The 25,042-nt window shown below is 44.3% G+C and overlaps 1 protein-coding gene across 3 annotated transcripts in view; it reads right to left on the bottom strand.

Annotated features, from left to right (window-relative positions):
• Positions 1–2,190: 2,190 nt before the first annotated feature.
• Positions 2,191–25,042, bottom strand: part of CMTM8 (CKLF like MARVEL transmembrane domain containing 8) — a 101,808-nt gene continuing 78,956 nt past the window's right edge. The window contains exons 2-4 of one of the 3 annotated variants that reach the window (XM_070577395.1): positions 11,521–11,705; positions 3,871–3,987; positions 2,191–2,619 (exon numbers count right to left, since the gene is read on the bottom strand). In XM_070577395.1, coding sequence (XP_070433496.1) covers positions 2,562–2,619; positions 3,871–3,987; positions 11,521–11,705 — 360 coding nt within the window. In that variant the 3' untranslated portion in view covers positions 2,191–2,561. The remainder of the gene's footprint in view (positions 2,620–3,870; positions 3,988–11,520; positions 11,706–25,042) is intronic. The other 2 variants (XM_070577393.1, XM_070577396.1) reach the window with 2 other exon arrangements.

The following is a 25,042-nucleotide window of genomic DNA, read 5'->3' on the forward strand; positions in this document are numbered from 1 at the left end:
ATCTGAACAATAGAGAATCATTTTGTTGTCTAAAAATCCACATTTAAAAATTATTCATGAACAAAGTTTCTCAGTATTCAAAAGAGGAAATAATAATTTCCTTTCAGTTAAAAACAAATGCTTTTGTTTTGTTTTTTGGTTTGCTTGGTTTTTCTTTTTTTTTTTAATTTTGTGTGTGTGAACTCTCAGGGCAACACAAAGGGTCATGCTCCTGAAAAACCACAAATAAAGATAAGCCAGCAAGTACCCTGCGTGGACACAAACGAGTCACTGTTCTCTTGAAATAGATCTCTTTGGCGCTACTGCTCAAGAAAGATCTACAGTTCTAGTCTATTTGGAAGATATTTCAAAGTGGTTTAGGGAACTTTTCACCTCAGAAATTATTTCCCATAAATGTGGCCATGATTACAGAAATCACATAAAGAAAGAGAGAACATAAAACAGGGTTCTTTCTTTATGACTGTTTCCAGAAACAGACCTCTGTAGGTTATAGTGTTTCTGCCTTTTATGGAGGCTTGATTGCAATATAAAGTACTTAAAAACCCATGGAGGTGGCCGGCTCAGTGGCTCAGTGGTTAAGTTCGCACGCTCTGCTTCTGCGGCCCAGGGTTTCGCCGGTTTGGATCCTCACGCACCACTCATGAGGCCATGTTGAAATGGCGTCCCATATAGCACAACTAGAAGGACCTACAACTAGAATATACAACTATGTGCTGGGGGGCTTTGGAGGGAAGAAGAAAAAAAACCCACTATGGAGTACATGGGAGATGAATATGCCTCTGTGAGTGTTGAGAGGGAGAGATGGACGCAGAGGCAGACCACATGAACTCTCGTTATCCCAGCTTTTCTTGCACAATCAGTGAGTCAGAGGCTGTCCTGGTGATGACGGGGAATACAGCTCCAAAAAGATGGCAGCCGTGATCACCTGCAGGTCTGTGTTGCTCAAGCTCAACCTTCGAGGCTTACTAAATGTTGGACTCACAGCGGCTTCCTCTGTGCTCCCAACACACACCCCACCTATATCCATACCCTACACCACCTCTCATTCTTGGTGCCCCCTCCTTACCACCTCTTTGGATCCACAACCCAAGCACATCCTTCACTGTTTCTTTCAAAGGTCTGGGCTGAGTGTTATCAGACACTGAAGAAATCTCACCTCTCCTACATAGGGGTAAACAGAGCTCGGATAAGGAATCAGAATCAGGTAAACAGGAAGACCGACACAAACCACAAACAACAGACAGAAACAGCACAGCTAAACATGGAGAGAAGAGAGGCGGGTATGGGGTTATGCCGACAGAGTGCATGGCTGAAACCGTCTTCAGTGTCAGCAACCATACTAACGTTTCTGTGGTTTTTTGTTTTTCAAGAGAAGCTCATGTTGAAAAATCACCCAAGATACACTGCCGTACCAAGAACCGTCTTACCTAAAAACACTTCCTCTAAGTGCACAGCTGCCTTGCTGATGGGGCTCTGCCCACTGTCTGATCATATCTGATAATGATGTCACAAAATATTAGTGCTGGAGACCTAAGATTCGAGAACTTTTGGTCCAGTATTTCCCACAAAATATGGTACACATGTCACTGTGGTCAGCAAGATGATTTTAAGGTACATGGAAGTATTTATCCTTTTAATGGTTATGTATTTTTTTTTATTTGATTTTTCCTTCTTCTCCCCAAAGCCCCCCAGTACACAGTTGTATACATTTTCAGTTGTGGGTTCTTCTAGTTGCGGCATGTGGGACGCCGCCTCAGCATGGCCTGGATGAGTGGTGCTAGGTCTGTGCCTGCGATCCAAACCCGTGAAACCCTGGGCCACCAAAGCAGAGCCCGTGAACTTCACCACGGGGCCAGCCCCTGTATTTATTTTAATATTAAAAAAATCCCACTAGCACATGAGTCACTGTACTCACCACTATCCTCAGCACTACAGCACTACTACTGAGTTCCAAGGTCAGTGTGTCATCAGATACTTTCTAGCTAACTGGTTAGCGTGTGAGAACACAAAACACCAACAGTCCCCAGACTTGGAGAGATGGGTCTCTCCTACCACCCTGAGCTGGTGACTGTGGACAAGCATCTCCTGGCAATATCACGCCTGGGCAGCCCAGTGAGGATGAAGATGTACCCACAGCACCCAGCCTCTGGCTTCAGCAGCAGGTTTCCTTTCTCAAATCAGACAAGTTACTGGGGATTTTGAAATATTTAATCAAAAAAGAATGTGGCATTTTAAAAGTTAAGTTTACAAACGACATATTCTTAATATTAGCAATTTATCTATTTATACACTGTCTAAGAAAATAAGGTCTATGAAGACATCAAGATATTTGAGAGTTCATTATAAGCTATAGCACTTTGCAAATAAGTATCCAGTTTAATTGTAACAAACCACTCTGAGAAAATTTAACTAAGTATATAAAAACATTAGTTAAATACAATTCTCTGGAAATATACATTATACCTACAGCTGTTCTTACAGTGAGATTCTTTATGTTTGGTTTTTTTCACCCCTTTGAATTCTCAAAATGGCAAATCACTGTATGGTCCTGGATCTCCAAGCTATAAAACTGAAATATGTGTTTCCAGCGTAGCAGATGGTGACCAGGAAGGCGAAGAACTGGAGAAAACAAAGCATAATAGAAAGACGGCTTAGTCAGGGCACGTTCCAATAAGCGAGAGAGATCGTTTCACCTCCACTGAATCATGCACTCACAGCATCCCTTGGCTCTAGGCTTTCTCATCTAAAACTGCTTTATTATATTGGTTCAATTACCTTTCTTTGGAAATGATTTCCGGCTATGATGTCTTTCTTTTTTGGAACATAGACGGAAGGCTTGTAGTTTTGCTCAAATAACCCCAGGATGTTCACGTAGGGGTGACTATGTGTGGTATACATCTAAGAAAAGCACACGTATTTCTAATTTAGTCCAGGCAATTTTAGACTAGGGCTTAACCTCAAATCACCACAGGGTCACTTAAACAAACAAGTCGAGTGGGTGGGGGGAAGGGATGAACCCACATCACGTCTGCGGTGTGAATGGTGAGTGGGAAAACGCAGGCCCCTCTTAAGAGGCAGCCACCACCCAGTTCCAGCTGGTTCTTGCTCTGTGTTAACTTGAACCCAGCGCTGCCAAAGCTTGTGATTCTCACGGGCACCATGCTCTCTACCTTTAAACAGAGATTTTCAAATACAAATATAAGAATATAATGAACACTCATGTATCATCAATCAGCTTTAACATTCTCATTCTGGCATTCCTGTCTAATTGCAACCCACCCCCCAAATACATCTTTTGTGCTTGGAATATTTTAAGGCCAATCTCAGAGAAACTTTTAAAATTATTTTTTTAATTAGAAAAACAATACACATTTATGGTTTAACAATGCAAACAATACAGAAGCACATAGATTAGAAAGTAGAAGTCCCTCCTTCCACTCCTCTCATGGTCCCATCACAGTCCCTGGAAGCAACCTCCGTTGGTGTCTATTTTTCTAGGCATTCTCAGTGCATAAACAAACATTTCTACTTCTTAAAAAAACAAGTAGAATCATAGAGTATTCATTTTCTCTAACTCTCTCCCCCCTTAAACTGTAGGCAGCAGAATTATTCTTAGAATGCCTCAAACAGCTTTTCTCCCTCAAATACTTATTTTGTTCCAGCCATTGGCTTTCACTCAAGCAGAGTCTTTCAAGCTCTCTGTACTTCAGGCCATCAGGAGGTCCCACCAATGTTTCATGCTTTCAAACCAATAAGCTAATTGTCAGTGTGTCACTACGGCAGCGGGGGCTTTTTCGCACAGATAACTCTGTCCTCCTCCCTGATCCCCAGGTGGGGGGTGGGGGGGTGTGGGATGAGAGGGTCGCTCACCGACGAGGCCGCCCAGCTGTTGAAGTTGTGACCCTCCCTTTCCGGGGAGACAGAAGATGCATCCACAACAGCGGCCGAGAGGTACAAGACGAAGGCACTGCCATTAAAGCAGAGACCCTGGGGGGACAGAGGCACACAGCGGTTAGGGAGTGTGGGAAGGTGTTTTTTGCGCATTTGTTATTTGCCAAGTAAAGGACTCCTTACCTTTTTTTTAAAATGCAGAGACAGTTAAATATAGTTACCTCTGAGGAGTGGGAGACTTTAGTTTTCATTTTGTACCCTTTTATAGGTGGCAGTTAAATTTATTTTTCTTTCATAAACTAGCCATGTATTACTTTTGAAACATTAAAATGCTTAAAATAAAAAAGATAATTCACGTTCATGGTAACCAAACAAAATCCAGTTTGGACAGAACAACCTGGAGTAAAAAGTATCTCCCCATGGGGTAAAGGCAAACATGCACTTTTATACAAATGGAGCCATATAGTTATGCAACATTTCCCCCCTACCTCCCATTTAAAAAGATACCAAAGGCATCTTTACATTTCAGTCCAAACAGACTGACCTCATTTCTTGTCACGGCACTAACACCTCATAATCTAACTTTTCCCCTACTGCCCGGCATTCTGATGTTCCTAGTTCTTCCGGGATTGCAAACACTACTGTAATGAACATCTCTGAACACGTATTTTGGGGCACTCACGCACGTCCAGTTCCCCATACAAGCAATCAGGATGAATAAGAAAGCACCGAAAGAGAGCTCAACCTGGTCCGCACTGCTAGGTCCTGGGCCTTGTCCATGCAGCCACGTGGATGAAGGGGCCAGAGAGGAAACCGGGTATATGACCCTGTCTATTAGTAAGTGTGGCTCAATCCATTTTTCTAAGGAAATGAGAAACCCCTATATCCCCTGGAGAGAAATGGGGAAGTGGGTGGTAGAGACGTAAGCAGGAAGCCGAGGCATTCTTCCCCCATACACCACGCCACGGGGGGCACTGCCGGTTTATCACAAGCCTCCATTAACATGACCTCACAGCACCGAGCCTATTGGCTTCCTCAGTCTTATTTAGTACTCCCCAAAGTAAGCATGTCCGGAGGGATGCCTCAGCTGGGGAACTGTCGTGAAAACAGGTGGAGAGAAGAAAGAAAAAAGAAGGGCAAAGAAACCAGCATCTGAGATTGTTACAAAGGTTAAAAAATAAAACAAAAAACCTGTGTGGCTACAGAGGCGAAGGAGGGCTGCAGGAAACCAGCAGGCTCTAGGGTATCACTGAGCTTCAGGGAAACGTGAGGTCTTGTTGCACAGAAACAGGCCTGAATTGGACCATTCCAGCTGAAAGTACGTAAAGCTCCTGCAACTCAAACGTCAGGCCCTGCCGCATCCCTGGGCACAGCGAGCAGAGGACAGGACGACACAGTATCTTACGAAAGGTTTCCAAGTGTTCTTTTTGGGGGAAGGGAGAAGGCTACTCTTTTTTGAAATTCAATCCCTTTCTGGTATAAAAATACCGTCCGTCCCCCCCCCCCCCCCCAAAGGCACACAGATAAAAACTCTCAAGCAGCTGGCCGCCCTTTGTTGGTCCTCCACACTGTATTAGTCATGTCTACAATTTACAAGACGGAACTGCCACTAATGCCTAATCCCTGCACCGGAGAGAGCTCGTAGGGTCTTTTAGCTTCACGGAGATTTCCAGAAGGCTAGAATCAGACCACACATGTTCACTGGGAGCCAAACAGATCCAGGGCTGATAACTGTGGTTGGCATTAGGGAACCTGCATCCCATTCCTGGCTATCAAAATCCTCTTCCTGTCTCAGTTTCTTCATCTGTGGAATGGAAAGAATCTGTCCCATTTTTGCAAAGTTACTGTGAGGATTAAACAAAATGACTGACGCAAATATAAAGGGTCCATCATGACATCTGGCACACAGTAGGTACTTAACACATGGTGGCTCCTACTGCCTATAAAAGGAGGCTAATACCGCCTGCCCTGGGTGTGGCCTGTACTGCTGCTCAGGGGGCTTGCAAAGAGGTCAACAGGGATAAGTTACAGAGGATGAATCCTCAGAGAATGCCTTTGTGTAGGTCCCGGTGCTTAGTGCTATGAGGATGGCAAATTGTATTGCTTTGAAATTTTAGCTCAAATTAGATTTGTCAGAAAGCACACCCCAGTCTCTCTGAGTAAATGATATTACCCAGGAGCTCAGAGCTGGTTCCCTGCTGCACATTAAAGATGGATGCAGGAACTTTGCACCTGTGTTCTCCCCAGATGCGCTGAGGCCTATTGTCAAGATAGGATCCAGGGCAAAGCTCATGCCTCCTTAATGGAGGAGCTACATGCGAGATTACGGAACTTGGGCTTTTGCAGTGTTCCATGGATGGTGTCCCCGGCAAGTTCCCAGGGAACTAAAATCAGGTCTACCAATCCCTTCTCTGCACTCTCATATTCCCCAAATGCTCTGGAGACCAAAAGTAAATGCAAAAGTCGTTTGGCAGCAAAGGCTGACTTGCACCGACGTGGGGGTGATGTAGTCTTTATTATCCTTCTTAGCAGGAAAGTTCTCGCTGGGAGCACATTTCCAGCTTATTTCCTTGTGACGGGAACAATATACTCCAGTTGTTTAAGACGCTGAGAAAGTGTGTCTGGGGGTCAAGAATTCAACACTCACTGAGTTTCTACTCACTTGCATGACCTGTCTGGTCTCGTCACACACGAGTGTGCAACCCCTGACATGGAGGCTGACGGCCTTGCTTGATGAGAGCAAGGATTAAACAATTGTGAGGGACTCAAAGGCCTGATCTCCTCCCTGCTGACTGGGGTTCTTATTTACCACTCAGGCAGAAGAGCACCTGAAGCAGGAGGAGATCAGAAAGAAATGCTGGATGGAAGTCGAGAGACATGGGCCCCAGCCGTGTGTGAATTTGTGCAAAGTCACAGGGCTCCAAACCCCAGTTTCCTTATCTATAAAATAGACACACCTTATGAGGATAAATTCTGATAATGTAAATCAAAGCATTTGACAGAAAGGAGCACTGTTAACTTTTTAAAAAAGAATTACTGAAAGCGATATTTAAACTTTTTTTTTTTTTTGGTGAGGAAGATTGGCCCTGAGCTAACATCCATGCCAATCCTCCTCTATTTTGTATGTAGGATGCCACCAAAGCATGGCTTGAAGAGTGGTTCGTAGGTCCGTGCCTGGGATCCAAACCCACGAACCCTGGGCTGCCAAAGCAGAGCGTGTGAACCCAACAACTAAACCACCAGGCTGGCCCCTAAACATTTTTAATGTAATAAATTATGAAGGAGCCTAATGTAATAAATCATGAAGGAGTTTTAAAGTAATAAATTATGTAATAAATTATGGAGAAGAGAAAGACTATACATGATCTGGGCCAGAGGTCAGCAAATTACAGCCTACTGCCAGTTTTTGTAAATAAAGTTTTACTGGAACAGTCATGCTCATTCATTTACAAATTATCTGTGGCTGCTGTCATGCTGCAACAGAGTTGAGTAGCTGTGACAGAGTTTGTACAGCCCCAAAAGAGAAAATACGTACTATCTGCCCCTTTACAGAGAAAGTTTGCCAACCCCTCATTCAGATCAGACAACTAGGAAGTGAGACTCAGGCAAAAGTGGAAATAAAGGTACCGCTCATTCCTGCATCCCAACCATTTGCTCTCCTGTTACATTTCCTGAGTTCATCTTCTCCCAAGTTCACAAGCACTTTCTCCAAGACCCACTTTAAGACTCTTCTTTCTCCAAAACGGCAATCCTTAAATGCCCCCAACTCACTCCGATGATCCCCTCCTCTTGTATTCCCAGGTAGCTGTTACGTCAAAGTGCTAACCGTTTTTGACTCCCACATCCCAATGAGTCTCTCCTTCCCAGTGCCCATCTGGGGAAGCCGGACACCAATTCCAACAAGGCTGCTTGTGCTGCCCCACACAGTTTTGGGCACCTCGATTGGAATTACTTTCAGAACCTGCACCACGTTCTTGAAAATCTTAATGGAGAATCCTCACTTGTGTATTGGGGGAAATAGTCAAGAATCAGTCAATCTGTTTGTGAAATAAAATGAGATTTGTTTTCTTGTGGGATTTAACTTAGCTCTGAAGGCAATTCACGGAAAGAACAAAGCCAGGGACATTCTGAGCAGTGACAGCACTGTGAAGGCCTGCCAACTTAACTTCAACCTACAACCCACAAATAGGCTGCATTTCAAATGTGGTTCATCAGTCAGTTATTTGGAGCTGGATATTCTTCCGATATATTGATTGGAAACTAACAAAAAGACAGTATCACTTCAGAACTCCGTTTTATACACACACACACACACACACACACACACACGGCACCACTTGGATTTTTTACTTAAATCATACGGTCACTTCAAATTCCCCAACAAGACTGCAGATGCTCCAAGGCAAGGGGGACCTCACCTTTCATCTCTGTGAATTCCACTTGGGAGTGTGTACTCCATCTTTAAGATGACACTCAATGTCACCTCCTCTTTGAAGGGTTTCCAGCTGTCCCAAGGTGAGGTGGTTACTTCCATCACACTTTGTACACACCCTCACTTTAGCAAGTGTCACAGGGTACTGTGATGGTTAATTTTATGTGTTAACCTGACTGGGCCATGGGGCGCACCAATTATTTGGTCAAACGTTATTCTGGGTGTGTCTGTGAGGGTGTTTCTGGATGAGACTAACATCTGAATCAGTGGACTGAGTGCAGCAGATTGCCCTCCCTAGTGGGGGTGGGCCTCATCTAATCAGTTCAAGGCCTGAATAGAACAAAGAGCCTGATCCTCTGTGAGGAAGAGGTTAACTCCTCCTGTTTCACTGCCTTGAGCTGGGATGCTGAGGTTTTTATTCCTGCCTTTGGATTTGAACTGAAACATCGGGTCTTCTTGGATCTCAAGTCTGACAGATTTCAGACTGGAACTTACACCATTAGCTCTCCTGCTTCTCAGGCTTTTGCCCTTAGACTGGAACCATATCATCTGCTTGCCTGGGTTTCCAGCTTGCTAACAGGGTCTTGGGATTTCTCAGCTCCCATAATCATGTGAACCAATTCCTTATAGTAAATCTCTTTATACACACACATACACATCCTATTGCTTCTGCTTCTCTAGAGAACCCTGACTACTACAGGATTTGGTACTAAGACTGGGTTGACAGACTTGGGAACCAGAAGTAGAATGCTGCCATAACAAAATGCCTAAAAATATACACTTGGCTTTGGAATCAGCCAATGAGCAGAGGTTGGAGAACTCTAAGGTGCATGCTAGAAAGATGGATGTTAAAGGGGATTCTGGAGAGGTCTCAGAAATGAGGAACACATTATTGGGAACTGGAGGAAAGGTGATCCTGTTATAAAGTGGCAAAGAGCTGGGCTGAACTGTATTCTAGTGTTTTGTGGAAGGTAGAATTTGCAAGCAATGAAATTGGATATTTAGCACCCGGGATTTATAAGTGTCGAAGGAGCAGCTTGGTTCCTCCTGACTGCTTATAAAAAGAACCGAGAGAAATTAAAGGAAGAATTGTTAAGCAAAAAAGAACCAGAACTTGAAGGGTGGGAAAATTCTCAGTCTGTACATATTGCAAAAAATCAGCAAGGTTGTTCTGAAGAGAACACGATGGGTGTGGCCGAACAACCATTTGATAAAGAGATCGTGGGTGCAAACCACAGAGCTAATCAAGTATCTCAGCAGAAGCCAGGAGTCGATAAGGGATATACCAGCAGAAACACTGCCAGTCTGAACTGAACGACGGAGAAGGGGCAAAATGAAGCAGGGCAGTTGAACTTCTTGGATTCTATAGGACAGAACCATAGAGCTTTTTGGCTGTGAATATGCTCTATCTTTCAAGAAAAGAGAAGAATAAATCACCCAAAGGTGATTCAGAGAGATCATCAGGGCTGCCACTCCCACCACAGGCCAAGGAGGCAGGCTGGTTCTTCCTCTTCCTCGTTTCAAAGGGTGGAGCTGCCTCTGGTTCTGTGAGCCAGGATGTCCCAGCCCAGTGCCTCAGGGGCATGGCCACCCTGAGGAGACTGTGGGTGACAATGCCACCCCAGTGGGCCTCCAGAACAGAGTATTGAACCAAAAAGGATTATTCTGGAGCCTAAAGATCTAATGGACTTTGCCTTGTAAGTTTTGGGCTTGCTGGGGATCTGTCGCCCCTTCCTTCTTTTCTATTTCTCCCTTTTGGAAACAGACTGTCTATTCTCTGCTTGTCCCATCACTGTATTTTGGCAGTACATAACTTATCTGGTTTCACAGATTCATAGCTAGAAAGGAATTTTGTCTTGGGATGAATTGTACCTTAAAAGTCTTACCCATTGGGGCCAGCCCTGTGGCCGAGTAGTTAAGTTTGTGCGCTCTGCTTCGGTGGCCCAGGGTTTTGCTGGTTCGGATCCTGGGTGCGGACCTAGAACCACTCATCAAGCTATGCTGAGGCAGTGTCCCACATGCCACAACCAGAAGGACCCACAACTAAAATATACAACTATGTACTGGGGGGCTTTGGAGAGATGAAGGAAAAAGAAAAAAATCTCAAGAAAAAAAGACTTTTGGGCATGTTGAGATGGAATGAATATATTTTGCATGTGAAAATGGCATGATGGGGGGGTGTGGTAGAATGTTATGAATTGAATGTTTGTGTCCCCCCCACCCCCAAAATTCGTAAGTTGAAGCCCTAACCCTCCATGTGATTCTATTTGGATATGGGGCCTTTGGAGGTAATTAGAGTTAGCTGAGGTCATGAGGATGGGGCCCTCATGATAGGATTAGCACCCTTGGTTAGAGGAGATGAAGGAGAGCTCACATTCTCTCTTCCTCCTCTCAGCATGTGAGGACATGGCGAGATAGCATGCACCTGCAAGCCAGGAAGACAGCTCTCACCACAAACCAACTAAACGTACACCTTGATCTTAGACTTCCAGCCTCCAGAACCGTGTGAAACAAATTTCTGTTGTTTAAGCCACCCAGTCTATAGTATTTTGTTATGACACCCGAGCAGACTAAGAAAGGTACTGTAATCCACACATCTTCTAATCCATTTCTCCCTAGACTGTGTGATCCCCTTCGTTTATCCTGCATCCAGCATGGTGCCTGGAGCCAGGACAAGAATCCAATCACCCTTGACGACTCTAGAGTCCAAATGTGAGGACACCTATTCCTACAGCAGTTTTCATTTTTCATTCTAACCCTTTGCATACACCGCGCATCCCAACACCAAAGAGCTCTGACTTGCAAAGGGTTAAGGTCATGGCCCCGGAGTGGGAGTGGGGGCGTTGAAGGAAGGAAGATGTGCAGAGGTGCCCTGACAAACCTGCTTCCAGGTGACATTGTTTACTGGGATTTAATAAAATAAGAGTCTACATAAGAGAACTGAGCTTTTCTTGATTCAGTCTTCTGAGGACTGGTTTGCTATTTTGGCTAAAAAATGTTCATGGACCTTGCAACCTGCCCAAGTTCATACTCAGCTATAAAACACCTGAAAGACAATTGGGTAATAGAGAGATTATCTGCCATGTTGGGTTCTCCCTGGCTTTTCCCAGTCTATGTTGGCAGAGAGACAATCCTGAATTGACTAGAGGAGGACTAAATTCCATCCTACCTAGTGGGCAATGGACAAGGACACTCACGGCTTCCTTACCACTGTTGTCCAGGGCACCTGGGGAATCCTGGTGTAGGTCATTGTTATGTAGATGATGAGGAAGAAGACGGTGAGGACCCAGTAAAATACAGCTACAAACATGACCCAGCCAAATGCAGGGACCCGGAAGTACTCAGTTCCAGCGATAAGTGTCCATACCAGCAGTCCCAGAATCTGTAAAATGACAGGAAGTGGGGAAGAAAAGGGAGGTGAAAGCAGAAGATAAAGAAAAAGAAGGATTTGGGGAAGGAGAAAAAAATAATTAGAATGTCAATTACAACTTTCACACATACACACACACCTACACGTGACTTACAAATACAACAGGGTCTGTAAACTCACGTGCCCACAGATGCCAGGAAGAGAAAATAAGCGAACATAGTGGGCTGGGCAGAGACCACGGCAAACAAGAAAAACTATGTCTTGTCTTAAGGGGGCAGTCGGTACTCAGCTCTAGCCAACTGTCGTGGGCTGGTTTTGCTAGATCTTCCTTTTTTTTTTTTTTTCCAGGAGAAAACAGAAACTCAAGTTTGTATATGATAATCTTGATTTTTAAATGTTAGCACTAATAAAAAAGTAGTTTTCTTTTGTTTTGCCAGGGGAAGATTCGCCCTGAGCTAACATCTGTGCCAATCTTCCTCTACTTTATAGGTGGTCGCTGCCACGGCATGGCTGACAAGTGGTGTAGGTCCACACCTGGGATCTGAACCTGCAAACCTGGACCGCTGAAGCAGAGCACGCTGAACTTAAGCACTGGGCCACGGAATGGCCCCAGTAAAGAGTATTAAAACACCATGAGAGGCAAAACAACACACATCCATGGCAGGCATTTGCTCACAGGCTGATGCTTGTCAAGGGAACAAGACTGCAGGTCCACTCGAGGTGGTCCCTGGGACTGATCTGCTCTCAAGGGATGAACCTCTGAGGACTCCTCACCTGCCACTGCTGCTCTCCCCACAGATGGCAAATAATGTGTGGCCTGAGAGAGCTTTCAGAAGGGAGAACGAGCAAGGGCCCAGCCCAGATACAGGCACTCAGCTGTGCTTTGTTCCAGCAGCAGTCATCCAACTCTTCACCGCTGCTGCTGAGCAAAGCCAAACCCGAGCCAAGTCAACGTCACTCACGACTAAAGGAGGACTTCAGGAAGGGAAAGGAAACGGATGTAAATTATAGGCATCTTTAGTCCTGAAGAAGGAAGGCCAGAGCAAAGTATGCATCTCACATTCCAGCATCTTCCAGGAACCAGGAAGACTTTATTCCTAAGTCATGAAGAAGTTAGTATCTAAACCACATCCCCAGGTGACAGTATGAGGAGCACAGGGTGGGCTCTGGCTGCCAGGTCTGGCTTGCTGTGTGACTTGGGAGAAATTATTTCATTTCTGTTTTAGCTTTCTTCGCAGTATATGGAACAAAATACTCAAGTAATTTCAATCACTAAGCTAGGAAGATGGCTTTCACTCATTTGTTCAACACTTGAGAGCACCTAAAATATGCCAGGCTTCCTGCTATCAGGCCCCAAGGATAGAGTGGGGCACAAACTGAACAGGTCCAGCTCGCACGCAACTTAAAGTCTAGTGGGGGATATAGCTGAATAATTACACTTGCGAAAAATGCTATGAAAGAAAACAAAGGGTGTAACAAGGTCTATAACAGGGAGACGTAGCCTTGTTGCAGGCATGGGAAGTGTCAGGGACGGCCGTGCTGAAGAATAACCTGGAGACCAAGTAAGAGCTCGTGAGCGAGGAGGGAAGACAACTTTCTAGGCAGAGAGCACAGCATGGGCAAAGGTCTGGAGGGGGGAAGGGCTTTGCTGCCTTCTAGAACCTGTAAGAAAGCGCAGTAAGTTAGGACACTGGTGCAAGATGTTAGAGAGGCTGGGAAGGCTCGCATTATGTGGGCCCAAGGAGGCCTAAGGATTTTGTACATTATCCTAAGGGTGGTGGGAGGGTTTTGAGCAAGGTAATGATAAGATCACGGTCAGTTTTATAACATGACTCTGGCTGTGTTGGGAGAATGGACATGTGGAGGGGAAAGGGCTGGCGTGAGGAGACCAGTTCTGAGAAGGTGGCCATAGTCCAAGTGGGAGAAGATGATGTATTCAAGACCAACATGGTGGCAGGGAATATTGAGAAGTGAGACTCCAAGACAAATTCTAGAAGCACATAAGACTTTAATAGATTAGATATGGAGAGAAGTGGGGGAGGATAAAGTGGAATGACCCCCAGGGTCTCTGGAAAGATTTAAGAAGTGGATCAGAGTGTCATTTCCTCAGCTGGAACAATGAAACAGGAATAGTTAGGGGCTGGTTTGAACAACAATTCAGGAGCTCAGTTTTCAACCCACTCAGTCTGAGGTAGCAGGGCCTACGGATAGAAGAAGTGGACACTACAGGGAGAGGAGGTCAGGCCCCTCTTTAAGAAGGAAGACTTCCCGTGAAGATGGTTAAGCCCTCAGACAGGTTTCTGAGGGACTTTTTTTTTTTTTTGAGGTAGATGAGCCCAGACCTAATATCTGCCGCCAATCTTTTTTTTTTTTTTTTTTTTGCTGAGGAAGACTGGCCCTGAGCTAATATTCATGCCCATCTTCCTCCACTTTATATGTGGGACACCTGCCACAGCATGGCTTGACAAGCAATGCATACGTCCGCACCCAGGATCCAAACTGGCGAACCCCTAGCCTCCGAAGTGGAATGTGTGAACTTAATTGCTGTGCCACTGGGCTAGCCTGCTGAGGGACATTTTAAACTGCTCACTGAGCAGCTCTCCTCTCTGTCAGTTAGGATGCCTGTGCTGGTGAGCAGGGAACAAACTCTATCGCCGTTTCCCCTCTTCAGAGTTAAAAGTTGATGTCCTTTTATCTGCTTGATATTGCATATGAATTCCAAAGAAATGCTTAAGAGAGATGTGTTTTTGTGCTTACATCTGTGGCAACAGAATTTACTGAAAGTGAAGATAGACAAAACAGGGATAAAATTCCAGAAAGCACTAAGCCTCACACAAATTGGGTTTTGGGCCCAAACTCATCATAACGGACAGGTAATCTATACACATATATGTGACATGCCATTGGATCAGCAAGACTGGTAACAGACATAATCCGACATGGCACAGTCTGAAACATCATCTTGGGCTTCTTGATTCAAACAGAAAGGGTCAGAACAGCCCTTTTTTGGTGATCCACACAGGAAACACAACCGTGCGTGTGCAAATGGGGCTGGGGCGCCTCTCCAGGGGCGAGCAAAGGTTCAAGAGTTTCCAGCACAAGCTGGTGTCCAGCTAAGCAGGCTCAGCTAACAGCTCTCGGCGCTGAACGTAAAAATGCTTTTCATGATTAACACCAGGTGGATGGCCCTGTCTAGAGGTGCTTGTCTAATGTGGTAGCCACGGCCACCTTTTACACACAGGCACAACACTGCTAACCGAGCCATCGCTCAAAGAACAGGAACACTTGACCCATGACCTCACCAGCAAACAGTTAAAACGAATGACCCTTAAAAAATGAAGTCAAGAAAAGAACTGTTCCGCCCAAGTGAATTTCCTAGGTAACTGAAATATATCCAGAAGCAAACCTTTTTCCTCTCACTTTAACCAAAACTGATGAAAATCACTTTACATAAATGTTATTCATCTCCTGCTCTGTGTGTGTGTGTGTGTAAGACAAACTCTTGATCTTTATTTGCTTAGACTACAAAAATACTGTTTGTTTTTTCACTGATAAGCATTTTTTTAGGCTCATACTTTTTTGGAATGGTAAACCTAAGACTTTAAAAAGATTTTAAAAAGTGATAAATGCAGGTAAAAATAAACACAGAAGCATATAAAGTATATATAAAGCATACAAGGAAAAGACAACCCCCAACTACCAGCTGTAAATTCTCAAGATAAACCAACATAAAAATTTTACGTCTACCTTTCCGAACGTCTTTCCCTTGCATTTATAACTACCACCTGTACATCTTTTTCTTTCTCCCTTAAAAATACGAATCACTGTGTACACAGTGCCTCTAACTTGCTTCCTTCCATGAGCAATACCAGAGAGGCACTCCCTCCGTGCTACTACACACAGATCTGTGCCAACTGTAACAGTTGCCCAGTTCTCCATAATTCATGTAACCAGTTCCCTATTGAGAGAAATTTAAGTTGTCTCCTTTATGTTTGTACAAAAATGCCGAGGGAAGATTCTTATAATATACACCTCTGCAAACCTGAATTCCAGGACAGATTCCTAGAAGCGGAATTTCTAGGATATTTCAAGCCTTAGAGCTACTGTCAAATTACTCATCAAAAACTGTGTACTAATTTATCCTCTCACCAGTGTATGCACACTCTTCCTTTCCACTCTCATTAAAACACCATGTTTTAAATGATTAAAAAATCCAGATTAAAAAAAGAGATCTCATGTTTTGCCTTTCACTGTTTATTGAAACACGGCATAGAGAAAACTGTAGAAATCCTAAGCGAATAGCTTGCTGAATTTTCGCAAACTAAATAAACCTGTGTGACCAGCATCCCCATCAAGAAACAGAACATGACCAGTACCTGGTAGCTCCATCCTCACTTCGAGTTACTCCTTCCTTCCTCTCCAAGCATAATAGTTCTCCTGATTTCTATCACCCGAGAGTAGTATTGATTGGTTTTCTCTCTCTCTCTCTCTCTTTTTGAGGAAGATTAACCCTGAGCTCACGTCCGTGCCCATCTTCTTCTACTTTATACGTGGGACGCCTGCCACAGCGTGGCTTGACAAGTGTTGCCAGGTCCGCACCTGGGATCTGAACTGGTGAACCCCAGGCTGCCAAAGCAAAGCGTGCAAACTTAACCGCTGCTCCACCGGGTTGGCCCCTAGTGTTCCCTGGTTTTGAACTTCATATAAGTGGAATCCTCTAGTATGTACTCTTGTGTTTGTTTTCTTTCATTCAACACCGTGAGATCTATCCATGACATTGAATGTCATCCGTTCACTCTGCTGGCTACACAGCAATGATTCTCAAACAGGAGCAAGCATCAGACCCACCTGAAGGGATTGTTAAACCACAGATGGATGGGTCCCACCCCCAGAGTTTCTGATTCAGCAGGTGTAGGACCGGATCTGAGCATTTGCATTTCTAACAAGGTCCCAGGTGATGCTGATGCTGCTGGACCAGGACCACAGATTAAGAACCACAGATGTATAATATTCTTCTGTTTTGTTTTAGTTTGCATTTTCCTGGTCAGTGGTGAGGATGGTAGAGCATCTTTTCAAATGCTTATTAGCCACTTCTAGTTCTTTCCTTATTTACTGATAAGCCTAAAAAAAATCACTTTCTTACTGATTTGTAGAGATCTTTACATAAGAGGGATGGTAATCAACCACATATGTGGCAATCTTTTCCCCATCCAGCTTTGACTTTCAACTTCATAGAGTCTTCCGTCATATGGAAGTTTTAAATTTTAACATAGTTAATTGGTCACTGTTTTTTTTTTTTGGTGAGGAAGATTGTCACTGAGACAACATCTGTGCCAATCTTCCTCTATTTTGTTTGTGGGACGCCACCACAGCATGGCTTGATGAGCAGTGTGTAGGTCTGCACCCAGAATCTGAACCTGTGAACCCCGGGCCATCGAAGCAGAGCATGCAAACTTAACCACTATGCCACCAGACTAGCCCTAAGCGGTCACTCTTAAAGCCTTCTTTTGTTCCTATCTGCTTAGGAAGGTCTTCCTCAACAGAAGATTATACAAATATTCTCCTATATTTTCTTACAGTTTTATAGGTGTGCTTAGATCTTTAACTAGAGCTGAGTTCTGTACATGGGGGGGAAAGGCCACTTTTATTTTTTTTCCAGCAGATCGTCAATTGATTGGTTATCCTGGCAAACTTCTCTCAGATTGGGTCAGTTTCTGGAATCTTTATTCTACTCCATTCATCTGTGTTAACTGCTATGCCAGTGCCAACTCCTGTAGCTTCAGCATGTATTTTAGGCTTTTGGGTAAAGATGTCAAATTGAACACATGAATCTAGTTTTGCTCTTTCCTCAAACGCTTCTAAAATTATCATGAGAATGGGATGAATAGGAAAGGAGACAAAAGTGACACATTTCTGGAAGCTTGGAATACATATGGATGAGGAAGAAGTGACTTCGCCACCGTGAGAAAGCTGAATTCTAATTAAGCTGGTTGACCGAGAAAGTCAAGAACCAAACCAAGCTTGCTGCAGTCTGAAAAGACTCAGGGACCTCTGGGACTGGGGCTAAGGCAGGGATGGCGAGAATAAGGAGGACTCAGGGGAAGCTGTTAGAAATCAGCTATGTCCTTACCTTCTGCCCTGCTCCAAGCTGCTGGGGGACTGCCCCACCTCGGTCATTAGTCTGAAAGTTTATTCCCTAAAGCAGGATTCCTCAAGCTCCGCCCTACCGACATTTGGGCCAACAATTCTTTGCTGTGGAGGGCTGATCTGTGCAGGACGTTTAGCAGCATCCCTGGCCTCTACCAACTAGATGCTAGCAGCAAACTTCCCCTCTTCCTCTAAATGACAATCAAAAATGTGTCCAGAAATTGCCAAGTGTCTCCTGGGAGGCAAACCCAGCCCTGATTGAGAACCACTCTAAAGAAGGTAAAACGAAATAGAGCGTCTCCGGACTGAGTGACACACTTGGAAGTTTGAGCATCTTACTGAAAACGAGAGGCTTAAATGACTGTTCAATGTTAAGGCGTCCCCACCCTTCCAAGCCCTAACGTTTCCCCTCTACTGGGTTCCTAGAATACTGGCAGCCAGGCCTTCACTAGTACAAGACAAAAGACCTAAAAATACTTACCGTGGGGATTCCCCAACACGCAGCCTGACCGGGTCAATCTACAATGAAGTTCAAAGTTGATAAGCCCCACCTACACGCTCAGAGCATCCGAACAGCTTTGCACCCAAAACACAGGCACATAACCAAGGTTAGGAGATCTATGACGAAAGCCTGTATAACATGGCAGAGAGCTGAGACCAGAAAGCAAACTAGGAGAAAGTAACTTTGAAGAGGGAGAAGAAAACATCCAAAAAAGAAGAAATCATATCCTCAGAGGGAAAAGATATTACAATAATGAAACAGAAACAGGAGGTTACAAGAAGGACACAAATGGTTCTTCCAAAATCAAGTTAGCTTTTGAAATTAAAAACAGGAGAGAAGAAATTAAAAACTCAATAGAAGTGTTACATGATAAAATTGAGAAAACCATATGGAAAAGAGAGCAAAAAGGTGAAAAAACAGAAGAGAGAAGGTAAGAAAGTTGGAGGACAGGTCCAGGAGGTTGAACATCCGATTAACAAGTTCCAGGAGTATAGACTGGAGAAAACAGAGGGAAGGAAATCAACCACAAAACAATTCAAGAAATTTCGGAATTTAAGGACATGAATTTCTACATAAAAGGGCTCCCCCAAGTACCCAGCACAACGGGTGAAAACAGACATAAAGCAAAGTACATCACAGAATTTCAGAAGATCAGGTACAAAGAGGAGATTCTTTAAACAACCAAAGAACAATCAGGTCACCTACAAAGGATCAGAAACAAGAATGTCTTTTAACCTTTTCTAAAAGCAAATAGGATGTTAGGAGAAATAGCAAATGCTTTCAAACTGGAAAACGATTCCTAACGTAGAAACCATCCAGCAAAATTATCAATGAAGAGAAGAGGAGAATACATTTTCTCTTGGACATGCAATGTCTAAAAAATTTACCTTCCATGCATTCTTTCTCAGAAATCTACTGAAGGATATGACCTCTCGAAACAGGGTATAAACGCTAAAAAAGAAAATATAGGATAAACCAACAGGAGAACTACATAGAAGGGTGAAGGTAATCTCCAGGATGAGGGGAAACCCAAGCACGACAGGTGCCCCAGGCACAGAAGGTAACCAGGCAGAGTGGCTCAAAAGACAGGTGTGGTAAAGGCTGTCATCACTGTGCCTGATGCCATTGTACTTTCTGTTTAACCTGTTGAAGCGATCAGGAAACTTGCTCTATCAAAATGAGGGAAGAAACCAAGAAAGAAGAAGATGAGGAATGAAGGAAACAAGAAATTCAACCCAATAAAAACGTAAAGAAAATTGCAAAGTGAATGGAGGTCCCCAGCAGAAACACATCCAAGATAAAAACGAGAACTCTGATTATATGATGTGATTGCCTCGTGGGAAACTTTACTAAGCGGCTAGTGGAAAAGTGTGAGACAAATGAGCTCCAAAGAAAAGTGAGCAAAGAAAAAAATTATACATGTTATCAACTTCAGTAAAAAAAAGAAACCATAACAGTTGTTTGTAATTAACTGTTCAGAACACAACTCAAAATAATATTTATAGAGAGATTATTAATAATAAACACTGAATACTGATGAATTATAACAAGGAGGAGGTGCTATGGACTGAACTGTGTTCCCACAAAATTCCTATGTTGGAGCCCTAACCCTCAATGTGATGGTATTTGGAGAGGGGCCCCTTAAAGGTAATGAGGTTTAGATAAGGTCATGAGGATGGGGTCTTCATGATGTGATCAGTGCCCTTATAAGAAAAGATACCAGGAAGTTCCCTCGTTCTCTCTCCCTCACAGGCACTGAGGAAAGTCACATGAGGACACAGTGAGAAGGAAGCAGTCTGCAACCCAAGGAGAAAGGTCTCACGAGACACCAACCCTGTGGGCACCCTGATCTTGGATTTCTAGTCTCCAGAACTGTGAGAAATAAATTCCTGTTACATCATCCAGTCAACGGTATTTTGTTATGGTTGCCCAAGCTAAGATGGATGGTAACAGGAAATTACCAGTTAACATGTAAAATTGAATCAGAAGACGGCAGCACCCATATTATCTATAACTCTGGACATGAGTAAAGCCTGAGGTGTCTCAAGTGGCTGTCTTTGGGGAGGGAGACACTGCAGTAAGAAGGTCTGGGGGTGAGAACTGATGTCTGTTACAGCCTTTTAATTCTGTTGGTATTTGGCCACCCCTGCTGATCTCAGCTGATTCCCTAGAATTTTCTGGCTATCTGCAGTAATAGTAGTTTTGAGGCTTTCCAACGTTTACACCACTTGTTTCCTTTTCTTGTATTATGCATTAACTAGAGTCTCCAGAACCACCTCCCAGAACATAAGCGACAGTGGCCATCCTTAGTTTATTCTACTTTATTGTTCATTTTGATGTTTTACATTTGTATGATGTCTGTTGTTGATAATTGATGGATACCCTTTATCAAGGTAAAGATTTCTATTTTCTAGTGAATTAAGAGATTTCTTCTCCAACCGCCCCCTTAAACAATAGGGCAATGAGCTCGGCTGAATGCATTTTCTCTATCTCCCCTTTAAAACGAAATACAGTGTTTCTAATATAGCTAAACCTTTTGATGCCCCAGCGTCATTGCCAAAGTCAAGTATTTCAAATACTGCCTTGTGCTGTAGAATGAGACTGCTTGCCCTACTCTGAATGGTACCAACTATCTGTGTTTTTCTATGAAGAAATTTTTTTAATTGAAAATCCTCAAAGGTCACCTCTGGAGGCTCTGATTCCAGCAGCCATGCTTGTCCTCTGCGTGTACATGCCCACACATGTCATCTTTATTCTAGTATCCTACAGATAAAACAGATGCTTTCGATTTTTAAAATCATACCAAAAGACACACACAGTTTGTCTGTGAGGACTCTCCTGTGAAGTCAAGTCTATGAAGCCTTTGGCTTTGTGATGCTATTCTGCTGCTCAGAGGGATTACCTGATGGCAGTGTTAAAGGGTCTCATTTATTCAAATATCTACTGAGCATCTATTATGAGCCAGGGGTTTTTCTAGGCACTATTGATGGGGCAGGAAATGCTTCATTGCTAGAGCACACAGGTTGGCTGATTTATCTCTGACTTTAGCCATTACTGCATCTGTACTTGTGCCTTGAAAACAGACAGGTGACTTCAGACGATTAACTAGGCTACCCTAGGAGCAATGTACCAGCTGTTGCCAGCTGGCTGTGCCCAGGGGAGCTGCGCTGTTCCAGGCGTGAGCTCAGCACACCTCTGAAACTCCTCCCTGGACTTTAAATCATTTACTGTGTTAATTCCTTGCAATGAAGTGGCCTTGGAAATCAGGTATGGTAAATTTACTCCTGTGTGCCCTGCAGTGAGAGAACCAAACAATGTTACCACACCTGGCTGCTGTTCTCCTGACATGTTTAGCACAGCACACATGTGGCAACATTCATTCATTCAAAGACCTCACTGAGTTCTCCCTGGTGGTACCATGATGGCAGGGAAAACAGACATGGTCTCTGCCCCCAGAGAAGGTCCATCAGTAGACATTTAACTATAAACTGGGATAAGTCCTATGAAAGGAAACAAAGCTGACATGAGAACGTAAAGCATAAGGACCCAACCAAGTCTGGATGGTCAGAGGAAGCTCGAGATTTAAATAGATGAATGGGAGTTAGCCAGGCAAAATCTCCAAGGTAGAGGGAAGGCCGAGACTCTGAGACAGACATCCCATCTGGTGACATGAGTCTCCCATAGGTTTGCCACCCAACACATGAAGGTCAGATGGACGTCCAGTTCCTGAGGAAGTGGACCCAGGGCCCGGCATCGGACATCAGTCTCCAGATGGCATCTTTTCTCAAAGTCAAGATTCATTCCATACTGGTTTGAGAGCCAAAGAATGTTAGTGCCGGAAGAGAGGTTCGGGAGATATTCAGAAGCAACGAGCTGAGAATCACAGAGCTAGTTCGTGGTTAAAGCAGAACCAGTCTTCAGCGCTGACTCCTAGTCTGGTACTATTTTAATTTATACTGTAGGGTCCTGATTTCTTTATTCCCCATTCCTTCCTTCCTTCTTCCCCACTCTCTGGCCAGAGTGACGCTACCACTCGTGGTAATGGCCCACTGAGAGGCAGAGTTTGTTTAGTGGGGAAAATCATGTAATACAGAGTCAGCCTGCCTCGGTTCCACTCCCTGCTCTTGGGCAAGGTACTAACCTGAGCCTCAGTTTCCTCATCTACAAAACGGGGATGCGGAAACTTTCCTCACAGGGTTTCGGGAGAACAAGATGAGTTAAGCAACATATGCAAAACAGTGCTTGGTACAAGCCAGGTGCTAGTTACCACTATTATGCTCACATTATTAGCAGGGTTTACAAGAACTCTTAGGAGTGTCTCCTCTCTTCCTTTCTCAGGTGAAAAGCTTCCTTTTCTTTGTAATTCAAGATTTTCACATTGTAGGGAGCCAAGGACTCTTACCTATTTCCAGCTCCCTAGACGTATGGACTGAACTCGAGGGCTCTCCTATGAGCAGTAAGACTGACAAGAGGTCAGGGTAAGTGAACCGGGGGTGTCTGAACCTTAGCCTCAGCCTCCCTGCCCAGTATCGACCCCCTCAATGTTCCAGTTACCATACCCTCTGTTCCTATTTGGTTAAATGGTATAATGCTAAGGCCATATGGCCTGGTAGAAAGACTGAGGCTTTGACTTCTTACCAGCTGTGTGATTGGGCAAATTAATTTTTTAAGCAATATTTATTGAGCACTTACTATGTATCCAGGCCCCAGGTAACAGTAATCGCATAATCTCTACTACCGAATAAGGAAGTGCTTCATGTGCCTTACCTCATTTAACCCACATACTGCCCTCTGAAATAACTTTTATCCTGATTTTTTTTTTTTGTGAGGAAGATTGGCCCTGAGCTAACATCTGTGCCAATCTTCCTCTATTTTATGTGGGATGCCACCACAGCGTGGCTTGATGATCAGTGCTAGGTCCATACCCTGGATCCAAACTTGGGAACCCTGGGCCACTGAAGCAGAGAGCACAAACTTAACCACTACACCACCAGACCAGCCCCTATCTTGACCATTTTGCAGACAGGGAAACTGAGGCACAGTGTATTAAATAACTTAGTCCAGGCTTTGAACTATTATGCTACACACTATCATATCATGCCCCAAATCATTTAACTTTTCTGTGCCTCAGTTTCTCCGGGACAGGGATAAACGTATTTTCTAAAATCCGCATGATGAGACAATATGCTCTATAAACATAGTTTCCATTGTGACTAATAATGGCAGACCACAGACCTGCCCCGGAAGAGCGTCCATGTGCAACGCTGAAGAGGCTGGTGCTGGAGACAGGGAAGCTGGCTCCGGCTCTGTTTTCTTGCTGTGTCAGGGATGTAGCATTACCTAGCACGCCACCAGCCAGCCCCTCCCAGGTGCAAGTTTCTGGGCAGATGTAGGCTTTGCTGAAATGAGCAGATGCCTCGATGCAAACCCATCCCCAGTTCTGCAAAATAAGAGTCCCGGCAGCTGCCCACTGATGCTGGGCCACCAGGGAGTGCCATCTTCAGGGTGGCCTGGGGCTGATCATTACAAGGCTTTTTATCTATTGGTCTCTCCCATGACACCTTGGTTCATTTTAAATAGAGATGAATAGAAAGAAAGCAGGGATGGCAGCTAATCTGATTTGCTCTGATGGTTTCAAGTCCAATTCAGGGAGCGTGCCGCTATTAACATAATGAATTCCAAAAAATCTCGGAAGAAAGTAGATACGTTAAAGAGGTTGACATCAGAGCCATCTCAGGTCAGTAAACACACTCTGAGCACCCACCACATGCCAGACATAGCGCTGGGTGCTCAGGGTCCAAAGGTGAGCAAGGCACAGAGTCCCTGCCCCTGAGGAATTTACCATCTATTGTGAGAGAGAAACACAATTCAGTTCGTTCTTCTTTACCAGAGAGTTAACAGGTCTGGCCCATGGCCACTTGCAGCCCACTGCTTGTTATATACAGCCCATGAACACAGCCATGCTCATTCACTGACGTATTATCTATGGCTGTTTTCATGCTACAATGGCAGAGCATATGGCCTTTGGCTGCAAAGCCTAAAATATTTACTGTCTGGCTTTTTACAGAAAGCATTTAGCCAATCCTGCTGACCATCATACATACTCTCTGCACAGGAAATACACACTCATGCACATATACACATGTACTTATACTGTTGTTTCCTGCATTGTTTCAAATAAACCAGGATATTAATACAGGAAGCCAGAGAAAATGACAGGGAAAAAGCAGGTACCCTTTCCCCGCACTGTCAAGGAACCACATCCTCCTCAAGCCGACTGCTCCCCACATCTGCTGAGTATTTTCTTTATAGAGTCAAGGGAGGTCTTCACGCCCCTTCCAGATTAGCAGCTATTCTGTTCAGCGAGCACGGCGACCTTCCTCATTTAGCCACTAGAGGGTGACCAAGCACTGCTTATGAAAGATTGAGGCGCTATGGTACCTGTTCAAAGGAGAGAGATCAGAGCTTCCCATCTGTCGGGATGAGTTCCTACACTTAAAGCACATTCCCCAGAGGCGGCAGGATGTGGAAGAATAACACTGGTCTGGTACTCACCCATTAGACCCAGATGTTGCCTGGAAACAGATCTGACAAGAAATGCAGTCAGCCAACTCAGATAAGGATTAATTAATACAAAGACTTGGAAGGGCAAATGTAATCCACAAGTTCACGGCCTTCTCGGTGTGCCCCTGGAAAGTTT

This window comes from Equus przewalskii, chromosome 15 (genome assembly GCF_037783145.1).
Source record: "Equus przewalskii isolate Varuska chromosome 15, EquPr2, whole genome shotgun sequence".
In the NCBI taxonomy this organism is placed as follows: Eukaryota; Metazoa; Chordata; class Mammalia; order Perissodactyla; family Equidae; genus Equus; species Equus przewalskii.